The 21,678-nt window shown below is 38.7% G+C and overlaps 1 protein-coding gene across 2 annotated transcripts in view; it reads right to left on the reverse strand.

Moving 5' to 3' along the window:
• Positions 1–21,678, reverse strand: part of LOC126297842 (forkhead box protein P2) — a 68,164-nt gene that overhangs the window by 26,215 nt on the left and 20,271 nt on the right. For both annotated transcript variants that reach the window (XM_049989095.1, XM_049989094.1), the window contains one exon: positions 12,488–12,723. In XM_049989095.1, coding sequence (XP_049845052.1) covers positions 12,488–12,723 — 236 coding nt within the window. The remainder of the gene's footprint in view (positions 1–12,487; positions 12,724–21,678) is intronic.

Consider the following 21,678-nt stretch of genomic DNA (forward strand, 5'->3'; position numbering starts at 1 on the left):
AACCAACAGGCGTACTACGTCGGTCGCAGGAAAAAGGTCAGTTCAATTTCAAAGAGAAATGCTTCTTATTTGCAAAAAGGGAATTCTGATGACTTTTTAACCAAGCAGTTAAGATTTCCATATGCCAAACGAAATTTTGTTTACAAAGTAATGAAATTGGAAGTGCAATCGACAGTATTAGAACAGGCTAAACGGCGTGCTGATGAATTTGGTCAACAAGTGATAGAGCGGATTCAAAATGTAAATGATTTGGTTGCTGCAGATGGGTGATACCACAGATTTTGCTACTGAAAGTTCTTTCGCCGTGTTTCAGCTACTGGACAGAATCGAGGTTACCAACCTGCAACACGAGTAGATGAAGGCATGGAGGCTATATTTGCCTACCTGGAAACCAATACAGAAGAATGTCAGTTTTCTATGGACAATCTGTTAGAGAAAATACCCACATCACCTCGTCCTGATATTCGAACTGTCAAGGCTCACCTTGTCTCGAAATATGGTGATGATGTGGTGATAGCTGAAACAGCTTCAAAGCCAGGCACAAGAAGATGCTGACGTCATGATTGTAACATCTGCCATTTCAAGAACCAAAGATTTTGGAAGTGTTGTCATTGTAGAAGAAGATGTTGACCTGCTTTTGCTCATGACCGGTTTGGGGCAAGGCATTGAAAACTTATTTTTCTTAAAGCCAGGAAGAGGAAATGCAGAAGACAAGTGGTTTTCCACTGCATCTTACAAGTTTGACAGTGAATATATTCTGTTCGCTCACGCTGTTAGCGGATGTGATGCAACATCCGCTTTTTTTGGCCAAGGAAACATTAAGTGCTGCAATATTGTTGCGAAAAATGAACACCTAACCTCAACGCTTTGCACGTTCAATAAACCACATGCTACCCGTGAAGAAATAATAACAGCAGGAGAACAGGTTACTATCGCATTGTATAATGGAGGTGTCAGTAGTTCCCACACACTAGACCATTTGCGGTACCAGTTATTCGCCAAGTCTGCCACAAAAAGCAAACTGAACCCTGCACGGTTGCCCCCTACACAAGATGCTGCACAACATCATTCGTTGCGGACTTACCAACAAGTCCAAAGTTGGATGGGAAACTGGAAACCTCCTGAGAAACCAGGCTGGAATCACAGTGACCACAGTCCAATATTCGTTATAATGGGCTAAGATCCAGCATCTGAAGCACTTCTTCACATTGTTTCATGCTCATGCAAGCTGAACTGTGGCAGAGCGTGCTCCTGCAGAAAAGCGGGTTTGAAATGTTCTTCAATTTGCAAGAAATGTATTGGGGTCAACTGTGAAAACGTGGCAAAATTTTTGTATGAAGACAGTGAAGAGAATGTTATGGAGGATGCTGAGGAAACCGCTGAAGAAATCAACGAACTTGCTGAGGCTGACTCACTGTTTAAAGAAGAGGCCAATCTGGGATCAACTCTATGTACAGACCCTGAATCTGTAACTCAAGGTATTTCTGGTGACACTGAGGAACCTGGCCCATCAAAACGTTGGAAGTGATGCTCATACCTGTCTCAAGTGCGCTAAAGTGCAATATTACAAGTATTACACATCCAGAACTGTCAACATTTTTTAGAAACTGACAATGCATTTTAATTGTAATAAACCTACTTATTTTTAATGTCAACTGTGTGGCTTTTATACACAAGGATAATTACCTACCTAATTAGGTTGCCTATTGCACTAATAATTGTTCAGTTTCCTGAGACAATTTATTTTGTGTGTGTGTGTGTGTGTGTGTGTGTGTGTGTGTGTGTGTTTTAATGATGTATTTTTATATTTATAGTTTTACAAATACCAGGGCTGAGGTGGCCCATAGTGAACTTCAGGTAGTGATGTAAGAATCACAATAGTTGGGTGCGCAGCAATCCTCATGTTGCATACAGAGAAACTGAATACCTGAAAGTGAGGTGGTAAATTCCAACATATAGAATGACGTATAATGTATTTATACTACACAAACAGAAACTGAAAAAATTGTGTTCAAAAATAAGGTATCTTGCCACTATGCTCAATATTTGAAAAATTGGTATTTTTTGACGCATTGTAGCGCCTTAGATACTGGGAGTAAAAAAAATGGTAAGAATCAAATTTGTAGAGAATTTTGTGCTCGTTAAAAAAGAAAATAGACGTTAAAGCGATAGGAGCAAATGAAACTGAGATGATATGAAAAAACTGAAAAAAGTCCGAAATTTTCGAAGTTTTTTTGACTGCAGAAAGTTTTCCCAAGATAAATTTTGTTGGAAAAACTTGGTTTTGTAACCTTACCAACAATATGAACGAGTTAAAAAAAATAAAATCTTCTACCCCACCTTTTACAAGGTATATCTGCAACTTGACTGAACTACTATACAAAACTAGATAAATTCACTGTCACTTTCAATTTAAACCTCAATGGAGAAAATATTTTTGTCAACTGGAGTGAACACACTCCCTCCTATGGAGTCCAATCTGTCGTTCTGGTATGTGTTTCAAGACTCGCTAAATATCTCAGAGCTTTCTTCTTTTGGTTTTAGCCAGTCCTCAGTCTCAAAAAAATTTGAGTGTTAGAAATTCCCTGGAGGGCAGTAAACTGGGCAACTTTGTTACAAATACTTCAGCGATTTACTAATTAAAATTTGACAGCCACTGTCTTTACTTTGAACATTGTCTGATGTCCCTATCTGCGTATGCAGTGGCGAGTGTTCATCGGAGTACCTCAAACCACCGCCTAGCTTAGCCTCAAAGAAAAACAACCCAATGTGAGGTGCTTGTGTCGTTATGCAGAAACATTCAGCAATCCACAGGGTGTCTTGTCAGACAGCAGCCAACACTTCACTTCTCATGCCTCAATCACTGAGACGCAACAGTGGGCGTGACAGTACACAGAATGAGCTACTATCATATGACTAATCTAATCAAGAGACCTTCCAGAGAAGTAGGTAAGATGAGAATTCTGGGCCACATGAAACACACTAATTGGGTAGAGTATATACTGTAGTTTGAGATTACGCCCTTCCTATACTACTGACCTGGGGGAAAAAAGGCTAACAGCATTGAGGAGAATCCAGAGAGACCTGGTCGAGAAGAAAATCTCCATGTTCCATCTTTTATATGACAGCCATTACTGAGTGGAGAAGGTCTTTTGGTGATGACTTGTATGTAGTTGCAGATCCCAATACTGATGTTGACAAGAGGATACAAACCACTGGAAACACCTAGCTATTTATTAGTAAAGCTATTCACTTAGCATTTATATCTATACATTTGTGTATAATTACAAGTTGTTGCAAGGTAACTGACAAAACTGGCCAATTCTGCTTTGTAATATGACTGCATGTGCGAGCTGTCAACTAAAGTTTTCTAATCGTTGTGTTCTGTTTATTTAAGATGTAAGTCAGTAAATTGTTGAACAATACCTACATCTCAGCCAAGCAAATCAAGAGAGAGGAGTTTAGAGAATAAGTCTGCCAACATGGCTGAGAAGCACGCACGCACGCGCGCACACACACACACACACACACACACACACACACACACACACACACACACACACACACACAGAGAGAGAGAGAGAGAGAGAGAGAGAGAATCCATCAAAATGGATTAAGAGAGAACAGTGTATATTAAATAAACAAATATATTTTACTCACACATGTTAATAAAAATACCATATTTACCAGAGCATAAGACAACTCAGATGCAAAATGATTTATTTATTTAAGCAGGCCATTGAGAAAATTGTTTTTAATACAGTTCGAATAGTCATAGTTATGAACTGTTTTCCTGATGTAAAGCACTTGCCTAAAAAGATTATTATTGTGCCTATTCTAAATTTATGCCACTTATTGATAGTCTGAAGTTTTGGCGATACAAGGAGAAATAAACAAAAAGAAATGGTTTACATTCATTTTTATCTTCATTTCCTTCAATGCTTACAGTGTAAGCTTGTCATCTGTGGTATCACTATTTCTGGTTAAAGTGTACATCTGGGCCAGCACCAGTAATGATGGTGTTTCTCTTCTCATAGGCTTGTTGACAAGGCATCTAATTCACATGCCCAGTGGGCATAAACAATATGAGGCAAGGAAAGAAGCAATGAATTCCTAGTGGTGAATGTCAAAACATTCTCTTCTTTGCTGTTGTCACAGAAATTAGATTTTTTTCTGAATATGTAATGTGTTATGAGGTTGCAGTTACATTGGGATCCAATAGCATAGCTTATGTTGCTATAAGTGAAACACATATTTGGTTGTTTCTGCTGAACATGTTGCAATTTCCCAAGTTGTGGTTGCACTGCAACCCGAGAACACAGATGTTTTCTTCTGAAGACATAGTGGATTTTGCATCTATATTGTCGTCATACTGTGACAGAATCCCTCTGTCTCTTACTTCCAAACATGTTGTCTGCCCACTGCTCTCTCAATGGCTGTATAGAACCAGCAGCTGACTCCCCCACCCCTTTCCTTTTCCAATCATTCCTCACCGACAGTGTTGACAACACTACTGCATGAAATGTGGAAGTATGCCACTGGCCTATATCTAGACTTTTACCATCTTCTGGAGATACGTGTACTATTATTGAGTATCTGTCCAATTTTAAAGTGAATTCATATCATGCTACAAATGCATTCAAACCACAGTTTAAATGTAGTATATGTTCATAAGAAGCCAAGGTATGTGGCATACATTCAGACGATTGGCAGCACAATGAAATTTACTGCTCACCATTCCCCTCCCACATTGGTCCCAGTTCTCAGCCTAACTGGTGTCATTGTTCCCCGGCCAACTCCTCCAAATTCTTCAAACTAAATCTGAATGTGACCTCAAACTAACAAAGCTTCATCTGTAAATATAGATGATCCATATATATTGATCTGTAAAACAAGGTTGAAGTCAACCACTCACGTACAGTGGATCGATGCACGGAGCACAGTAAGACCAAACAGTAAACAGCAGTCACACTAGCTTTTGAGCATTAGCATTTTTTCCAGCAACAGTGAACACACAGACACCTAAACACACATTTCATCTAATATACAACATAAAATGTCCACCACATAGATATAACTGCAAATGTAAGATGGCCTTATGTTTCTTGAATTACAAATTTGAAAAAAAAAACTTCGTCTCATAATAAAAAAAAATACAATATTTTAAAAGTTGGTATTGCACACAAAGGAACTTCATATGTTACCCACAGCAAGATGACTCTCTGGTAAACTCTTCTTGTGAACATGTCACACCTCATTGATGGCTTTGAAACTCAATTAGTTTTTCTGGATTGGGGGGGGGGGGGGGGCATGTAGAGGAGGAAAAGGAGGAAGGCAATAAAGTCTAGAAAAATGGAAGGCGTCTCACTTTTAATGCTCTGAAATTACCTTATAACTTTCAAATGGAGAAGATGTGGCTTATTGTTTGCGAGACTAATCATTAATTCTAAATGGCTTTTATCACGGCCTTGTGTTTTTAATACATAACATATTCACAATGCCCGTTTCTGTGACTGGTAGTGTTACTTCTCAATGAAGTAGCTCCTCAACTGGCCTCACAGGGGCTTAGTGCACCCTGCTTGCCAACAGTACTTGGCAGACCCAGACGGTGACCCAATAAGTGTAGGCCAAGCCTGACAGCATTTAACTTTGGTAATCTGGCAGGAACCAGTGTTATCACTACGGCAAGGCCATTAGCATGAGAAAACAAATTTCATGTTGTTGAACATTTTCACCAGAGTGGGTACAGTTCTGGAGAGGTAGAAAAACTGAGGTGGAACAACTTCATGGGGAATCTGTACCAGCACTGAAGAACATTTAGTTTTGGGCTACTGAAAAACGATGATTGAAGAAACAAAGCTGATTAAAATTGATCTGATTGCTAAGTTGATCACCACAAGAAGGACAACGGGAGAAATTTACATAATACAAGCCTACCAAGTGAAAATACCATATTTACCAACTGTCTTACATTCACAGCTTAAGCTGTTGCTACTCAGGTCAATGTTTTTACTTTGTGCTAAAGATTAATATACAAATCATCTTATAATTACAGGTTAAGCTTGGCAACTAAAGTCACGTGCAGATTTATTTTGAAGAATCTGGGAAGGCTGGAGGGGAAACAACGACACCAGCTTGGCTGAGAATTAGGACAAATGTGGGGATGGAAGTGGTGAGTGGGCAGCAATTTTGTCATGCTCCCGACCATGGAAATGTATACTATGCACCTAGACTCTCTTATGAAAATCTACCATGTTTAAACAGCAGTTTGCCTGAATCCATTTGTAATCAGATTTGAACTGACTTTAAAATTGCCCAAATACTCAGCAATAGTATACATTTCTGCAGGAGATGATAAAAGTCTAGACAGGGGCCAGTTGCATTCTTGTGGGTTTTATGCACCAAAGTTGTCAGTGTTTGTCATGAGATATGAAGGAAACAAAAGCAGGTGTGTCAGCTATTGGTTCCATGCAGCCAGATGATATGCTTGTAAGCAAGACACAAAGAGATACTGCCACATTCTCACATCAATATAAATGCAAAATCAGTTATGTATATGGACAAAACAGTTGTGTTCTAGGGTCCCAAAATAACCACAACCTCAGATATTGCAACATATTTGGAAGAAAGAGCCAAATATTTGCGACACCCAAGATTATAAATTTCACTATTCCTCATATGTAGAAATACATTGCATTCTTTCTTGCCTCTCATTAGTTGAAACTACTGTCCCAGATAGTGATAGTAGTGATGGATGGATGGATCATCATCATCATCATCATCATCATCAAAATGTAGACAAACAATAAATAGCATATGTTTAGCATGCACATTTACTTACGTTCTGTCAATAAAACAGTTTTCGCAATTTTGATTAGTCAAAATATGTTACAAATTTAAAATTTCCTCAAGTAGCCTCTTAAGAAAATGGAAATCGTCTTACATTCAGGTAAATAAGGTATACGAAATACTCTAGACTGTAGGTGCTTCACCTTCCTTTAGATATAATTAGAAATAGAAAGGTTGTGTGCAATTGTTACAGAGCAATTTCTGCAATGTTCAATCACAATCTGTAGGGCTTTCTGCACAGATCTGTAATTGGATGAATTCTGCACCCACAATTTGAAACAAAGGGCAATCAAAACAATATACTGAGGTCAGAGGGAGCTCCCTGAAAGATAATTAGTATTGTCAACTGGTTAAGTGATGGCCACAATTTCCTTAGCAAAATCACCATACCTCAGATGACCAGAATATGTTAAGCTTTGTTGTTTGAGTATCTACAGCATGAGTTGACAGGGTGTATACGTGGACAAGGGAAAAAAAAATCCTGGATTTCCCAGTTAAAAATACACTTTCTCCTGGGTGACAGTTTATTTTCCCTTATCAATCCTTTGAGTGGTTATGGTTTTATACACGGGCATAGAATTTCCCGGTACTTTAGAAAATGAAACGCTTTTGTAAGCCATTCGTAGCTCATGTCACGTGATCTCACCAGCCGATGACAGCGAATATTTGGAACATACGACACATGATGTAGTCAGCCAGCAGCAACATCACTGTTAAGTAGCACGAACACACAAACAGGGAAAGTTAATAGTTTAAATTAATATACATAGTGTTGCTACAAGAAAAGCAAAGCTTTCACATATAATATTGTCCTCAAGCTGCAAGAGAAGCTAAGCTTTCGCATATATAAGATATATCACACAAAATGTGCCAGTAAAATTTTTAATGATATATATGTCTAATCTTCAGGCAGACATGCCAACTTTAAAAAGTGAAAAAAATCGGGAGAATTTTAGCACGGTATTATTGTGAATTACAACACATCCCTGACGATTCAAGTTGCAATAATTCAATAACTGTAACAATTCAATTACATTTGCTTTATTATTTACATGTAAATACTAAATAATGGACATACCTGCGCCTTCGGACTGTATAATTTATCATTCAACATGCTGGACAATATGAATGATGAGCTCTGCAGGTTTCTTTGGATTCACACACATTCAAATGAAGCACTATCGAGAGAACTACAGTTCGAAATTACGATCCGAGGAAACAAATTAACGTATATTAGATTTCTGTTTTGACGTTAGCACAGTTTTTGCATGAATAAATCACTGTTAAATGATCACAGGTTTTCATTTCATAATGCAACCCATATTTGCATGGGATCTTATATCCAGAAGACATCTTTCCCAAATTGAAATCAACTTTATACAGGATGTACATGTTAGGCTTAGCAAATAATTTGAATAGTTTATCAGTCTGAATTTGTCTGATTACGGTAGTTACTTATTCAGCACACCTTAGCCTTCTTCAAAAACTCTGAACTAAATTTCTGCTCAAAGCACTTGCCTTTTTGAATCTACCAAGTAGCACCCATACCTTGTCATCCACCAATATATCCAAGGCGCAGGATTTTCAAATAGTAAGGAAAGTATTGAAACTGCTCTGAAAATTGGAATATCGGTCCTCACTGTCGGGAGATCAGGAGGAAGAAGGAAAAATCTGGAGTCTCCCACTTAAATCGGGAGAGTTGGCACGTCTGTTCAGGGTTCGAAATTCTTCAAAATGGCTCGTCATCAAAGAGTTGATTTTTAAATGACAGTACAACGCTCTGTGATTTAATAAATTCATACTACATTGTCGCATGTAGTTCAACTTACGTAAAAGGATATTTACTTTGAAAGTAATGCTTTTCAAACCACTATTTGAAATCATGTTCAAAATCGGGTATCTGCCAGTTGTTTGACACAAACAACTGGCAGATACCCGATTTTGAACATGTAACATATCGCCAGGAAAGTTTCACTATTTGTAATATTTTCCCATGACCTGTTAGAAATAGGTTTGTTCCAGCAGTTGCCAGAGAGCGCAGATAACAGGCAACAGAGCGCTTGAGTAGCTATAATGATATACGAAGCCCATATGAATGTACGTATAAAACATTGAAAGATCATACATTATGTCATAAAAGAAACAAGACATCAGAGGATAGTGCAAGAGCATCGGAATTTCGTGAACCATATTAAAATGTGCACATTTAAAGTGCACATTCGTATGTCCAGATTCCCAATGAAGTAGGCCTCGAGCTGATATTAAGCTTTTCAGTGTGGTTTTGGGGATGTAAATTTTCTTGGAGCACCAGTACTGTATTATATCATGTTCGGTTCTTTATTATGGCATAATGACATAGGTGCTAGAAAATGGAAACATACACTTGAAATGCAGCGAACAGTTGAAACTAGCCAGTACTGTGAAATTAAACATTTTGTTTCAAATACACCACTGCCTCCGCGGAAAAGGTTAACAGAAGTCAAATTTCTTTCGCAAACAGACAAAAATAACTTCATTGTTCTGCAAGGCGATTAATGCTTGACTGTCAGAAAGGTGGAAATAAAATAAAATCTGAAACTAATGACATATTTTAGTCATCCATAATTATGTGAATGTGTTTTAATTCACTTGATAGCTCCCGACCACAGACATCCATTTTGTTTCCATTTGACGTGAGAGTAAACGAAGGGGAAACAGCAAAATAACTTAATGTAAACATGGGTCATGTGGAGACTACCCATCAGCCCCGGATCTACGACACTTGCGAACTGGGTAAATACTAAAATTAAAAAAAAAAAAAAATGAATCGATTTTTTAAAATTGTTCATCTTGTAGCGCACATCTTTCTGAGAAGTCTGAAACATAAAACATACGTATTCAAGGAAATGTATGACATATTATTTGGTCTTAAGTATGCCGAAGTGCAGTGCCACACCTCTTCATGAAGCATTTTTCTACCGCACGTCCAAACTATTCAGGAGAGTGGAAATTTAAATGTCCTGTGGTACCTCCCCTCCTCCCAGTCGGCCGGTTTGATAACCTGCCCCTCTTAAAATAATAAACTCACAATTAATAGCAGATGGAATTATTTGTAATTGAGAGAACAAGAACTCTTCAGAAAATCTGAACTCTTTATTGCCTATTAGTTAATAACTTACTCTTTTGTGTGACATAAAATTAAATAGAGGATGTATAAAACAAATACTGACTAGAGATAAGCAAGAAATTACACATTTCTTCAAACCTTAGCTCCTAGCATTTTTTTCTCTCTAATCTTGCAACAGCTTTACATGGCGTGCTTTCCTTTCTGCACCAAAGTTCATCAAACGTTTTGCTACATGAAAAATCGAAATGTCGTTATCTAATACTGAAAAAGCTGTTAATACAAATAATACCCAAGACTGATGTGGTTTCTCGATCTGATTATGTCTATTATGTCACTGTCTGCTAGATAAAACAAAATAGGACTTTCTAATATGGCAGCAATTTTGTAACACACCAAATAAACAAGACTGTTTTGGCACAAATGGCCATTTTTATAACACAACAGAACATAATCCACGAAGTTCCAATAACAAATGCCTATTAGGCCTACTACAAGCAAAAAGCTTTATGTTAGGAAATAGCTTCACATTTCATTCATATGCACCTGTTTCTCAAGCACGAGATCAGAAAGTGGTATAACAAAATTTTTATATAAATTTGGAATTGTTTTATTCTTCCATAATTTGTGTGATGTCCCTGTTTCTTCTCCTTCCTCGTTCTAGCAATCTTGTCATCACCAATTCTGTAGCTATCCCTGCCATTGTCAAAATTTGTTCACCAATTAACTTCACTAAGCCTGCCAGAATCACAGGTTTAGTCACCCGCGATTATTTTCTGGTTAGGCATTACAGTATTACATGTTCGAACAAGTTTTCTGCATTACTTCCAGAATAAAAGTTACGCCACTTCTAGCCGGGGACTGTGCTACTGGTCCTTACTAGTGTAGCGATCTGGCCAAAAATTATCTGTCAAAATTTCATTTTCTTGGATACACCGAGAAGATAATACGTAATCTTTGTCACCTGTCATTCTTGTCAGTCATTATTTCCATTCTGGTAGTCTGTGTCTATGGATTTCACTAGTAATTTTAATAATGCTGATCATTCACAAACCCAATCAACCACATAATCAGACAGCAATTGGCATTCATCCGTTCGGCTTTACTCCCTCAGCTCGTATAGCCCCGTCCCCTTTTGCCTGCGGAAAGTTTATTTCTAGATGCGATGAGGATTCTCCTGACAGAAACATCATGTACACTACGCATGCATTCAAAAGTCAACTTATGATTCATTCAGAAATCAACTTAAAATGTGTTCAAAAACCTACAGAGAAGCGTTTCAAAATCATACGAATAATCAATAGACAAACGTGAGCTGGATGTTAGGCGCTTTGTGAAAAAGTTTTTTTCCTCAAGAATATGAATTTGGCGCCCCCTTAACCCGGTAGCATCTAGCTGCTTGCTGCGACTGCTTGCACAGCCAACAGCCACATTCCTGTAGCCGGAAGCGGGAGAATCTACTACTCAAACGCGACTCAACTGCGAATGCGCATGAGCCCGCTCGTAACTGCTAAAACGAATCTAATATAAAACCCTTCGACACATTTTGCTGTTGGCAGATGCTTGCAAGAGCACTGTGTGTCATTGTAGTATATGGCGCATTTCCTTTGCAATTTCAGTTATTTTCGTTTTTTTCTCTCGTTTATGTTTTATTGTTGAAATATTATTCTGTGGTAGCGGGATACAGTAATATCCTTTGCTAGAGTATCGGTTTTTACCAGTCAAAATTACAAAGATTTAACTGAAAACTAAAACTATGAAAAATTCCCAGAATTCTAAAAATATCCCGGGTTGTTACCGGTTTTCTCCCGGATGAAAAAATTCCCGGGTTTTTTGGATCTCCCAGGTCGTATATACCCTTGTTGAACAGAAGTGGCCAATACTAGCCCACAAAAAAATGCTCTTTCAGTAAGTAAATACACTATCTCACACTACAGAACTGACAATGGCTATTGTGCATTAACTGAACTTTTAATGGGTCTCTTTGCAGTTGTATTCTTAATATTTAACTCCACGCAATTTTGCTACCTAGTCACCAAGTTGAAAATTTGTTTCACATGAAGATATTTGCGTCAAATTAGGAAGTGCAAGTTGCTATTAATGAGTGCTTTGCAGCTCTTGACAAAACACATAATTATATAAATAGAACTTTTTTCTCCTTCTCAAAAAGCTTACACACAGCTAAAGTAGGATTGGGGTTTAGCACCCTGTCAACCATGAGGTCATTAGAGATCGAGCACAGCTTTGAGAACACTGGGGAAAGAAATAGGCTGTGGCCTTTTGAAACGAACTCACCACATTCTCCTTCAATCATGTAGGATAATATAGCAAGCTCCAATGGCTCGACAGAGGTTTGACAATTGCACATAGCATATTCTTTCAGCAAAGCTGAACAGAGTACTATCAAAGAACTATTGAAAAACCACATTTACAATTTCACTCAGTGATATGGGCAAAAATTTACTCTAGTTTGTTTGTGTTTTTACATTTAACACCAACAATTATCTAGTAAAAGAAGTCTCAATGTTTCAGTACCTGGACAAATCATTGCATTTTTAATGGCCATTGGATCCTTCTTGGACCATTTTTGAACTTCTTCATCCATTTTGGCAATTTTAGCTGGATTCATTGCCCAAAGACAACCTTTACGTTGTTGACTTCCATTTCCTGATGGTTTATCAATTTTCTCAAAACATTTATTCAGGCTTAAGTTGTGCCGTACAGAGTTCTTCCATCCATTTGGTGCCGTTTTGAAGTACGGAAAATGTTCACTGAAAGTAACAAGTTTCATACAGATAATAAAAGCTGACATTTAGTGATATATCAGATAAACCAAAAATTGCAGAGATAAAATAGCTTACACATTATACAATAACTGTTTAAAAAGGCATGTTACACTGGCTGTCAGGTGAGGATGGGGAACTACAAAATAATGTAATACAGAAAGTCGCTCCTCTCAATATACCCCCCCCCCCCACAAAAAAACTCAAAATTCGACTTCTTTTCCAAAAATTTGTTTCTGTGGATATTGAGTCTCCAGCACAATACTTGTTTTAACATTTTAATTACACATTATTTAATGTTAAGTCACGTCTGTTTATTTCAACAGGGTACGTGCATTAAACTCCTCCTACAAGTTTTAGTTTTGACAGAAACTTGTTTAATACTGAAACACTGTTTTAGTCTTATTTTAGCCACAACCAAGTCGCACATGAGTAACGATGGGCCTCCGCAGGCGACGACCCATGCATGTGCCAGCGTTAACAACGCGACACTGGCAACTAGGACTGAAATGGGCACACGACCATTGGCACTGGACAATAGCACAGTGGCAGAGTGTTGCAGGGTCTGTGAATCCTGATACCATTTTCATCATGCCAATGGGAGGGTACAAATCCAGGGGAACATCTATTTGACACCTGTACTGCTGGACAGAGACAAGCTGCTGGTGGTGGCTCCATTAGTGTGTACTTCAATCGAAGCCACACTTGTTCTCCAGTTTTTGTAATCCAAAAAACTGCCTGCAGCTTAGAATCGAGTGCAAAGTAAGCGGAAGTTCTGAAAAATGTTGGTAAATGCCGCCACAACGAACTTCTGCCGTCAAATGTATTTAGCGCTACACAGGCACGCTTTACAGGCATAAAGATAAATACTGGCACCAAAACCTCTGTGTCAGCAAAAAGAAGAAGAAGAAGAAGAAGAAGAAGAAGAAGAAGAAGAAGAAGGAGAGTGGAAGACGAGCTTTTTTTCTCCGCCTCGAGTTTCGACCACTTCATTTTCATACATTATCCAACGAAGTAAATACAAATTCCGTATTATTCATCTTCGAATGTAGCAGCATTTCAATGCACTACAAAAATCCAACTGGCAAGACTGCTTGGGATGTTTGCCAATATGGCCAACTCTACATTCTGAATTTTTTCCTACCTGTGAGAAGAGATGGTTGCTAATAGGAACTTTTATGAATTGTGAATCACATGCAGTATTCTCTTCACCATAAGAATAATACAAATATAAACATTTTGCCATGTATTTTTTCGTGTTTGCTGCTATCTCATTTAAATCCTGTCAGCCTAATAAACTACGAAACTAGTGAGAGACAACAGCAAACGCGGAAGAATATACATATCATGTCATGTTATATTCATATTATTCTTATGCCTAATAGTGATACAGCTACAAATAAAGCACGGCAATTGAATAGATTTTTAAATCTGAGATGACTAATTTCTGTGCAGAATGTAGTGTACTAAAGAGGCTACTGCAAAGATTTTCAAACTGAGAAAAATTTTCGCTAAACTCTCATTCAGAACATCTTCTATCATACACAGTCTATTATTTGGCTCTTATTGATCATTATCAAAGAAAGCAGCAGTGTAAGTGACAACAAATAGCAGTCTCTTGCCATTGTTTCGCTAATAAGATGATTCCTCTTTCTTTTTGTTAATTGTAAGCAGCGGTAGTGTGCACAAAAGCAAGCCATGCCGCGAGCGGCGACGGGCCGTAAACACTCATTATCAGAATACAACAAACAATGCACGACACAGTACAATAATGCATTTTCAGCTAAGAGTGACGTAAACACCTATAACAAAGAGAACAGCACTTATCAGATCAAAGAAGAATAAGCAATCAATTCAAGCCAGACGAAGCACGTGAAGAAGGAAGGGTACCCGTATAAATACGGACAGAGATCCTGATGCATCGCAATGGCTTCCTGGTAAAGCTTAACTGCTAAGCTTACGACTCGAACCGAGCTACTGTACCTGTATCGTCATTCATTCGACCTACATTGTGTCTAATATTACAATGGACCAACTTTGTTTCAATTTGGAGGTGCTGCCTAAAACTTTTCTCTCCCCTTGCATTTCGAGTCTCAGATTTCAGGTGCGGCTTAGATTCAGAATTTTTTTTTTCCATTGATTTCGAGTCTCATTTTTCATGTGCAGCTTCGATTCGAGTAAATACGGTATGCTCTGGGGAACATTCATGTGGAAATCCATGGGTCCAGTTGGGCTTGTACAAGGCACCATGACGGCCAAGGAGTACTGTACACTCCTTCATGACGATCAAATTTCCCCGATGGTAGTGGCTTTATCGACAAGATAATGCGCTATGTGACAATGCCAGGAGCATGATGGAGTGGTTCGAGGAACACAGTGGCAAGTTATAACTGAAGTGCTGCCCCCCCCTCCACCCCCCAAACCGCCAGATCAGAGCCCGATTGAGCACATCTGGGATGTGACTGAACATGGCATCAGAGCTCATTACCCACCCCATCCCAGAATTTGAGAGAATTGGTGGACCTATGTGAGCAGATGTGTTGCCAACTCCCTCCAGGGACATACCAAGGCCTCACTGCTTCCACACCACACTACGTTGCCAATGGTACCCATGGCGAAGTTGGACGTTCCAGGTATTAGATAGGTGGTCATGCTGTTCTGGCTCATCAGTGTATTTATTAGAGCATAGAGCTTACAAAAGTAACTAGCTATTTCATTTCCCGGGCTTAACACGGAAAAATTAAGTGCAGAAGATCTCTGTTAAATTTAATTTCCTTAAAAGCATCACAGACTCCAAGAAGTAATGCAGAACATGAAGTATAATACTTTGAAAGCTAGATTACACTGTTGCACCAGAAAATTCTCACAAGTACTCAAAGTATTAAGATTTTTCATAACTGGTGATATCTAATTGTTATATACTAGAGCCAAGTATAAACAATAACAGCAATTTAACCTAGGCTTTCATGAAAAGTAATCTTCTGTGCTGTATGTGCCGTTTTACCAGTTTGTTAAGTCCAATAAATATGCTATATAACTAGCCTCACTTGTGGACAAAGTCATTTGTTGTGTGAGAACATTACAGTCAAAGATCAAGTCTATGATGATCTCAGATGCTGATTTTTATATGAACTGCATGCAAGAAGGAGCAACTCGGCTAGCAAAGTATATGTGGGATGTCCTCTCTTGGAACTACCATAGTTAAATGTGACTTTCCCCCAAGAGATAAGTAGATTGTCTGACTATGGCAAAAAAAAATATACGCCCTTGCCCATTTGAGAAGGAAAAAAACTGTAATGCTGGCACTTAATAATTGCAAGAGCATTCATTTAATGTTCCGAGAATTGTTCTAACAAGAATAATAATTAATAATACCACACTACTGTAAATGAGAAGTTGATAGAAAATAGAAATAAATAGTGTTGAAGACATTAGTTCTAAATGGAACAGACATCATCATAATTGGTTTTGACACACTGAAAAACGGCAGTATAAAATGAAACAGTATTATTCCTATTTACACTTAATATCTGCAAATTCTTTATGTACTTAGTGATTTCATTAAGTGGAATTATGTGTTTCTAAGTGCACTTGAGAGCTTCTATAAATTATTATCTTATATAACCCTGGATACAGTTTGCGATAATTCCTCCTTACAATGAAGGGGAAGAATTTGAGAAAAATACAACTCTAAGACTGTTGACACACTGTAATCCTATCAATATGACTACAGTATGTAGACATCACACAATGGCAAAGTGGACTTCACATTTAACACTTTCTTGAACACTTTTCACAGCAAACAGTTGCAACATATAATATTATTTACACTCAAATGCTGTGGGGAGAAAAATAACTGAATTATAGCATAACAGTCCTACAATACGTTTGTAAACAAAAATTCAATTGGCATTAACCACACTGAAAATTACTCAACTCACTGTGTGCTATGTTTAGTTGAAAACTTTGTTGATATTTTGAATTGCTTATTAAATACTATGCATATCCGTGTTAAATGGAAGACAGAAAGTTCATAAAAATGCTTTTCCTGACAATGTTATGATTTTTCATGTGTTCCTAATGGGAAATCTGTCGGAGATATCTGAAAGGGGATAATTTGAGTTAAATGTGATGCATATTGCCGTGCTCACATGTCAAAAAACACAGCACTGGGTTTATAATTACCCTATTACTACTTTTTCAGGTCAAACGTTCTACTTATTTGCAACATAAAAAATAACTGAGCTTGTTAATTAAAGAGAAGAAACTTTTCAGTTTTGAAGAAGGAATGGTAGGGATGACAACATATATTATCTTAGTATTTAAACAATTATAATGGAAACACTGAGGTTTATTTCTTATCATATGGAACAAGTTCCTGAGGTTAACTTCATTTTGACCCAGTTGCTGATAACAGAATTATTAACAAAAATATGAAAATATAATTCTGCCGTGCTGTTACTTACACCCACCACACTACGAACACCAAACATTCAGCCAATTCCACCTGGGCACCTTCCTTTTAATGTCCATGAAAAAGCTTTACTGAAATTACTCCATCACTGTCACCCACGTATATGACATTGTAACTGTCATTATTTAACAATGTGTCCGTTTTTATAAAAAAAAAATATTGAACAGGTTCAGTCTGCCATGCTTTACCATGACACGTTATGAATGACTGATGCTTTTCATCCAGTTTTCAGAGGTGACTTTCCTAACAACTTTGTTGCCAGGTGTCTCAACTGAAGACACTACTTTTTTAATTATTATTGTTATGGCAATGCCCTCATCAAGAGAACAATGTTGAACATTTCAACAATATTTGACAAATCTGCTCCTGACAAGGGAACCTCTCCATCGCACCCCCTCAGATTTAGTTGAAAGTTGGCACAATGGATAGGACTTGAAAAACTGAACACAGATCAATCGAGGAAACAGGAAGAAGTTGTGTGGAACTATGCAAAAAATAAGCAAAATATACAAACTGAGTAGTCCATGTTCAACATAGGCAACACAAGGATTAAGTGAGCTCAGGAGTGCCGTGGTCCCATGGTTAGCGTGAGCAGCTGCAGAACAAGAGGTCGTTGGTTCAAGTCTTCCCTCGAGTGAAAATTTTACTTTCTTTATTTTCGCAAAGTTATGAGCTGTCCGTTCATTCATTGACGTCTCTGTTCACTGTCATAAGTTTAGTGTCTGTGTTTTGCAACCGCACCGCAAAACTGTGCGATTAGTAGACGAAAGGATGTGCTTCTCCAATGGGAACCGAAAACATTTGATCGCAAGGTCATAGGTCAACCGATTCCTTCACAGGAAAACACGTCTAATATATTCTATACGACACTGGTGACGGAATGTGTGTCACATGACAGGAATATGTTGTCGACCCACCTAACTTGTACACTTGGCGAATGGGTAAAAAGATTCTTCTACCTTGCCCGATTTAGGTTTTCTTGTGGATGTGACAATCACTCCCAAAAAAGTGATGAAAACATAAGAGTTTGTCACATAAACTGCAACAAATGAATGCAACAGTTTCACAGTCGCACAGTTTTCCCTGTGCTCTGTCAAATCATATGTTTTTAACGTTTTCATATTTTTCCGTGTGTAGACCGTCAAAACCTGCATATGTCCAAGCAAATCTGAACATGTCCTCGAATTTTGGAGAGCGAAGTTGATGACGTGTGAGTGCCTGAACTTTGATAATTGACACGGACGGTCAGATAATAATTGTCTGAAAATAAAAAATTAAACTTTTCACTCGAGGGAAAGTTTGAACTAACGACCTCTCGTTTGCAGCCACTCACGCTAACCACGCGACCACGGCCCTCCTGAGCTCACAATATCCTTGATGTTGCATATCTTGTGCATGGACTACTCAGTTCGTATATTTTGTTTATTTTTTCATAGTTCCACACAACTTCTCCCTGTTTTCTCAATTAATCTGTGTTCAGTTTTCCAAGGCCTATCCACTGAGCCAACATACAACTAAATCTGAGGGGAGTGCGATGGGGAGGTACCCATGTGAGATTCCTCGGTATCGCACGACGAACAACACACAATAGCAGCAACAGATAACATAATAACCCCCAAATGCAAGAAATCTCTATATTTCAAGATTAAGCAACCTGAAACTGTCGGGCAATGCAACTAGGAAATGCAGCAGTAGTGGTGGTGGTGGTGGTGGTGGTGGTGGTGGTGGTGGTGGTGGTGGGGGGGGGGGGGGTGAGAGAACGGCTGCATGCGAGCCGCACCTTCCATGTAAGCCTCATCACAATATTTCCTTTGTAGCTGTGAATCCTAAAGTAATTCCGAACAAACACTAGGCTGTTCTAAAACCCTGTACCATAAGGAACACCACCTCCACCCCACTCCATCAGCTTCTCTGCATGTCCTTGATCGGAACTGCCATTGCAAGTCCTTCAATTTCATAATCTACCTGGACTCAGTCTCTGCTAGCCCCTGTTCTACATGCACATCCATCCCTGTCCTCAAGTCTTCCGTTCCCTCCTCCCCACTCTACTGTAAGCAATCTCTCCACTGCTCTATTCCACAGTGTTTTCTCCGAGATTTATGTTCATATTTTCCATCATCTCAAATGACAACTCCATATTGTTTGCAACATGCAACTTCTGCTGTCTGTACAAGGGCAGGCTCACTGGTACCACATTCCTATCCCTCCCTAGCTGTCAACTAATCTTCATTCTCTACAACTTTCACAACCCTACATCCCAACTTGTCTGCAGTGCACGAATAATATAGCCATGTGCAAAGATATGTATCTACGAGCAGCTACCCTCCACCACTATCACTGAAAATTCATGACACCCATAACAAGGCATGGGGAACACAGAAAGAGCCTCCAACGGCAGTGTGTGTTTCACACTTTAACACACACTTGGGCATACCCTGGGCAACGGTTGAAATTACCCTTAACTGGATGGTCTTTCAACTACAGAAGTGTTGCAATGAGCGATTTTTATATATAAAAAAAAAAGCGTAGGATCTTTCTCAATACCAAAATTGACGATAATGACCATAAACATTCAAGGCCTGGCAGCCAGCTAAGAAAACCTTCGACAAATTGTGTGTCAAGATATAAATTGTGATGTACTGTGCATGCAAGAAACACAACAGAGATATCACTCAATGAATACTAAAAATACCAGGCATGCACACTGCCACTGAGAGACCAAACAGGCAGTATGGTACTGCCATTTTTGTGAGACACTGTAGCAGAGCTCTCAATTTATCTAACAGAGGAAAACGATACTGCAACCTTAACAGTTAAGCTGAGCAGTTTTACTTAACACTTGTCTACAAGTCTCCTGCTGGAAAATTTAACTTCAGTCCACTAGTAAATTTACAAAATCAGGACACCCAGTTCGTTGTTAGTGTCTTCAACAGCCACAGTAACGTATGGGGCTACAAGGCTGATGATGTAAATGGAGAGGAGGTACTAAGAGTTGGCTGACTGCAGAAGATTAACTCTCTTGCATGACAGCAAGCTACCATCTTCACTTAACAAGAGCCACTGGAAAAGGGGATATAACCCCGACTTGCTTTTCGTCAGCAACACCATTTCCGCACCACTGTATGAAGACTGCATTATTACCTGTACCTGGCACCCAACATAGGCCAATGTGCTGTCAGGTGTTTGCAGCCATCAAACCACAAATGATTCTATTCCGTAGGTGATTTAATTGTAAGAAGGCCAACTGGACGAGTTATATGGAAACTCTGAATGAGGCAACACTAAGCATCGAACCCATGCCAGACTCCTACAACCATTTAGATGCAGTGAAGAGGTGCCCTTGTGCTTCGTTCCCCAGAGGCTGCTGTACAACATATATTCCAGGTATGACTGAAGAATTATTGTCAAAATTACAATAACACCTTAGACTGTTTGATGAAGACCTGTTCAACAAAGATACAGTAAAATTAAGAAAGACATTATCCCAGCAATTGGGAAAAGTCTCTCAAAATTGATGGACTGAAATGTAGGGAGTATTGAGGTGTCTAAGAGTAGCAGAAAAGCTTGGAATTGCTCAAATGACTCAATAATGACCCTACTATCCCCAAAATAAGACCCAACATTACCCCAAATGAAGTTGCCCACCAGGTGCTGCTGAATGAGACAACTGAAGAAAGAAGGAAAAAAATAGGGATAGCCCATCAACATCCAGAACCAAAATGGCTATAATAACAGCCTAAAATCCCACAGAAGGACAAAGATAATCGCTATACTGAAACCAGACAAGCCAGCTTGTGATCCAAGAACTTCTGCCCTATATCTCTTTTGTGCCATCTTTATAAAATCCTCGAAAGAATGATGCTCCATCGTCTCTGCGCTGTCATCGAGCCACAACTGATTCCACAACTAGCTGGATTTAGACCAAATGCAAATTTTACAGCACAAATACTCATTCTGACACAGAATACTGAGGATGGTTTTGTGTGGGGTCTGGTCACAGAAGCAGTAGTCTTAGATCTCTTTGCAGTTTATGATACTTTGCAGGACAATTTTGCACAAACTATATCAACTAATGAGAGATGAGTTTACCAGTTTCATAGGAACTCTCCCTCAGAACCACAGATTCTACATCAAACTAGATGGCAAGAAAAGTAGATAGAGAATACAAAAAGCAGCCTGCCTCAAGGTTGCATCCTGGCACCAGCCCTGTTTAACAATCAGCCACAACCTCTTAACACAAAAAGCTTCATCTATGCTAACGATGTGGCACTAATATCTCAAGTCAAAAATAACAACCTGAAATGGAATCCATCTAAAACTCGAGTATGTGCTTTTCATCTATGAAACAAAGACGCCAACAGAAAATTAAAAGTCATATGGAATAGCATGGAGCTGGAGCCCTGTCACAATCCAAAATATCTGGGGTCACACTGGACCATACACTAACATTTAGATAGCACTGCCTAAAC

This window comes from Schistocerca gregaria, chromosome X, assembly GCF_023897955.1.
Source record: "Schistocerca gregaria isolate iqSchGreg1 chromosome X, iqSchGreg1.2, whole genome shotgun sequence".
Classification (NCBI taxonomy): Eukaryota; Metazoa; Arthropoda; class Insecta; order Orthoptera; family Acrididae; genus Schistocerca; species Schistocerca gregaria.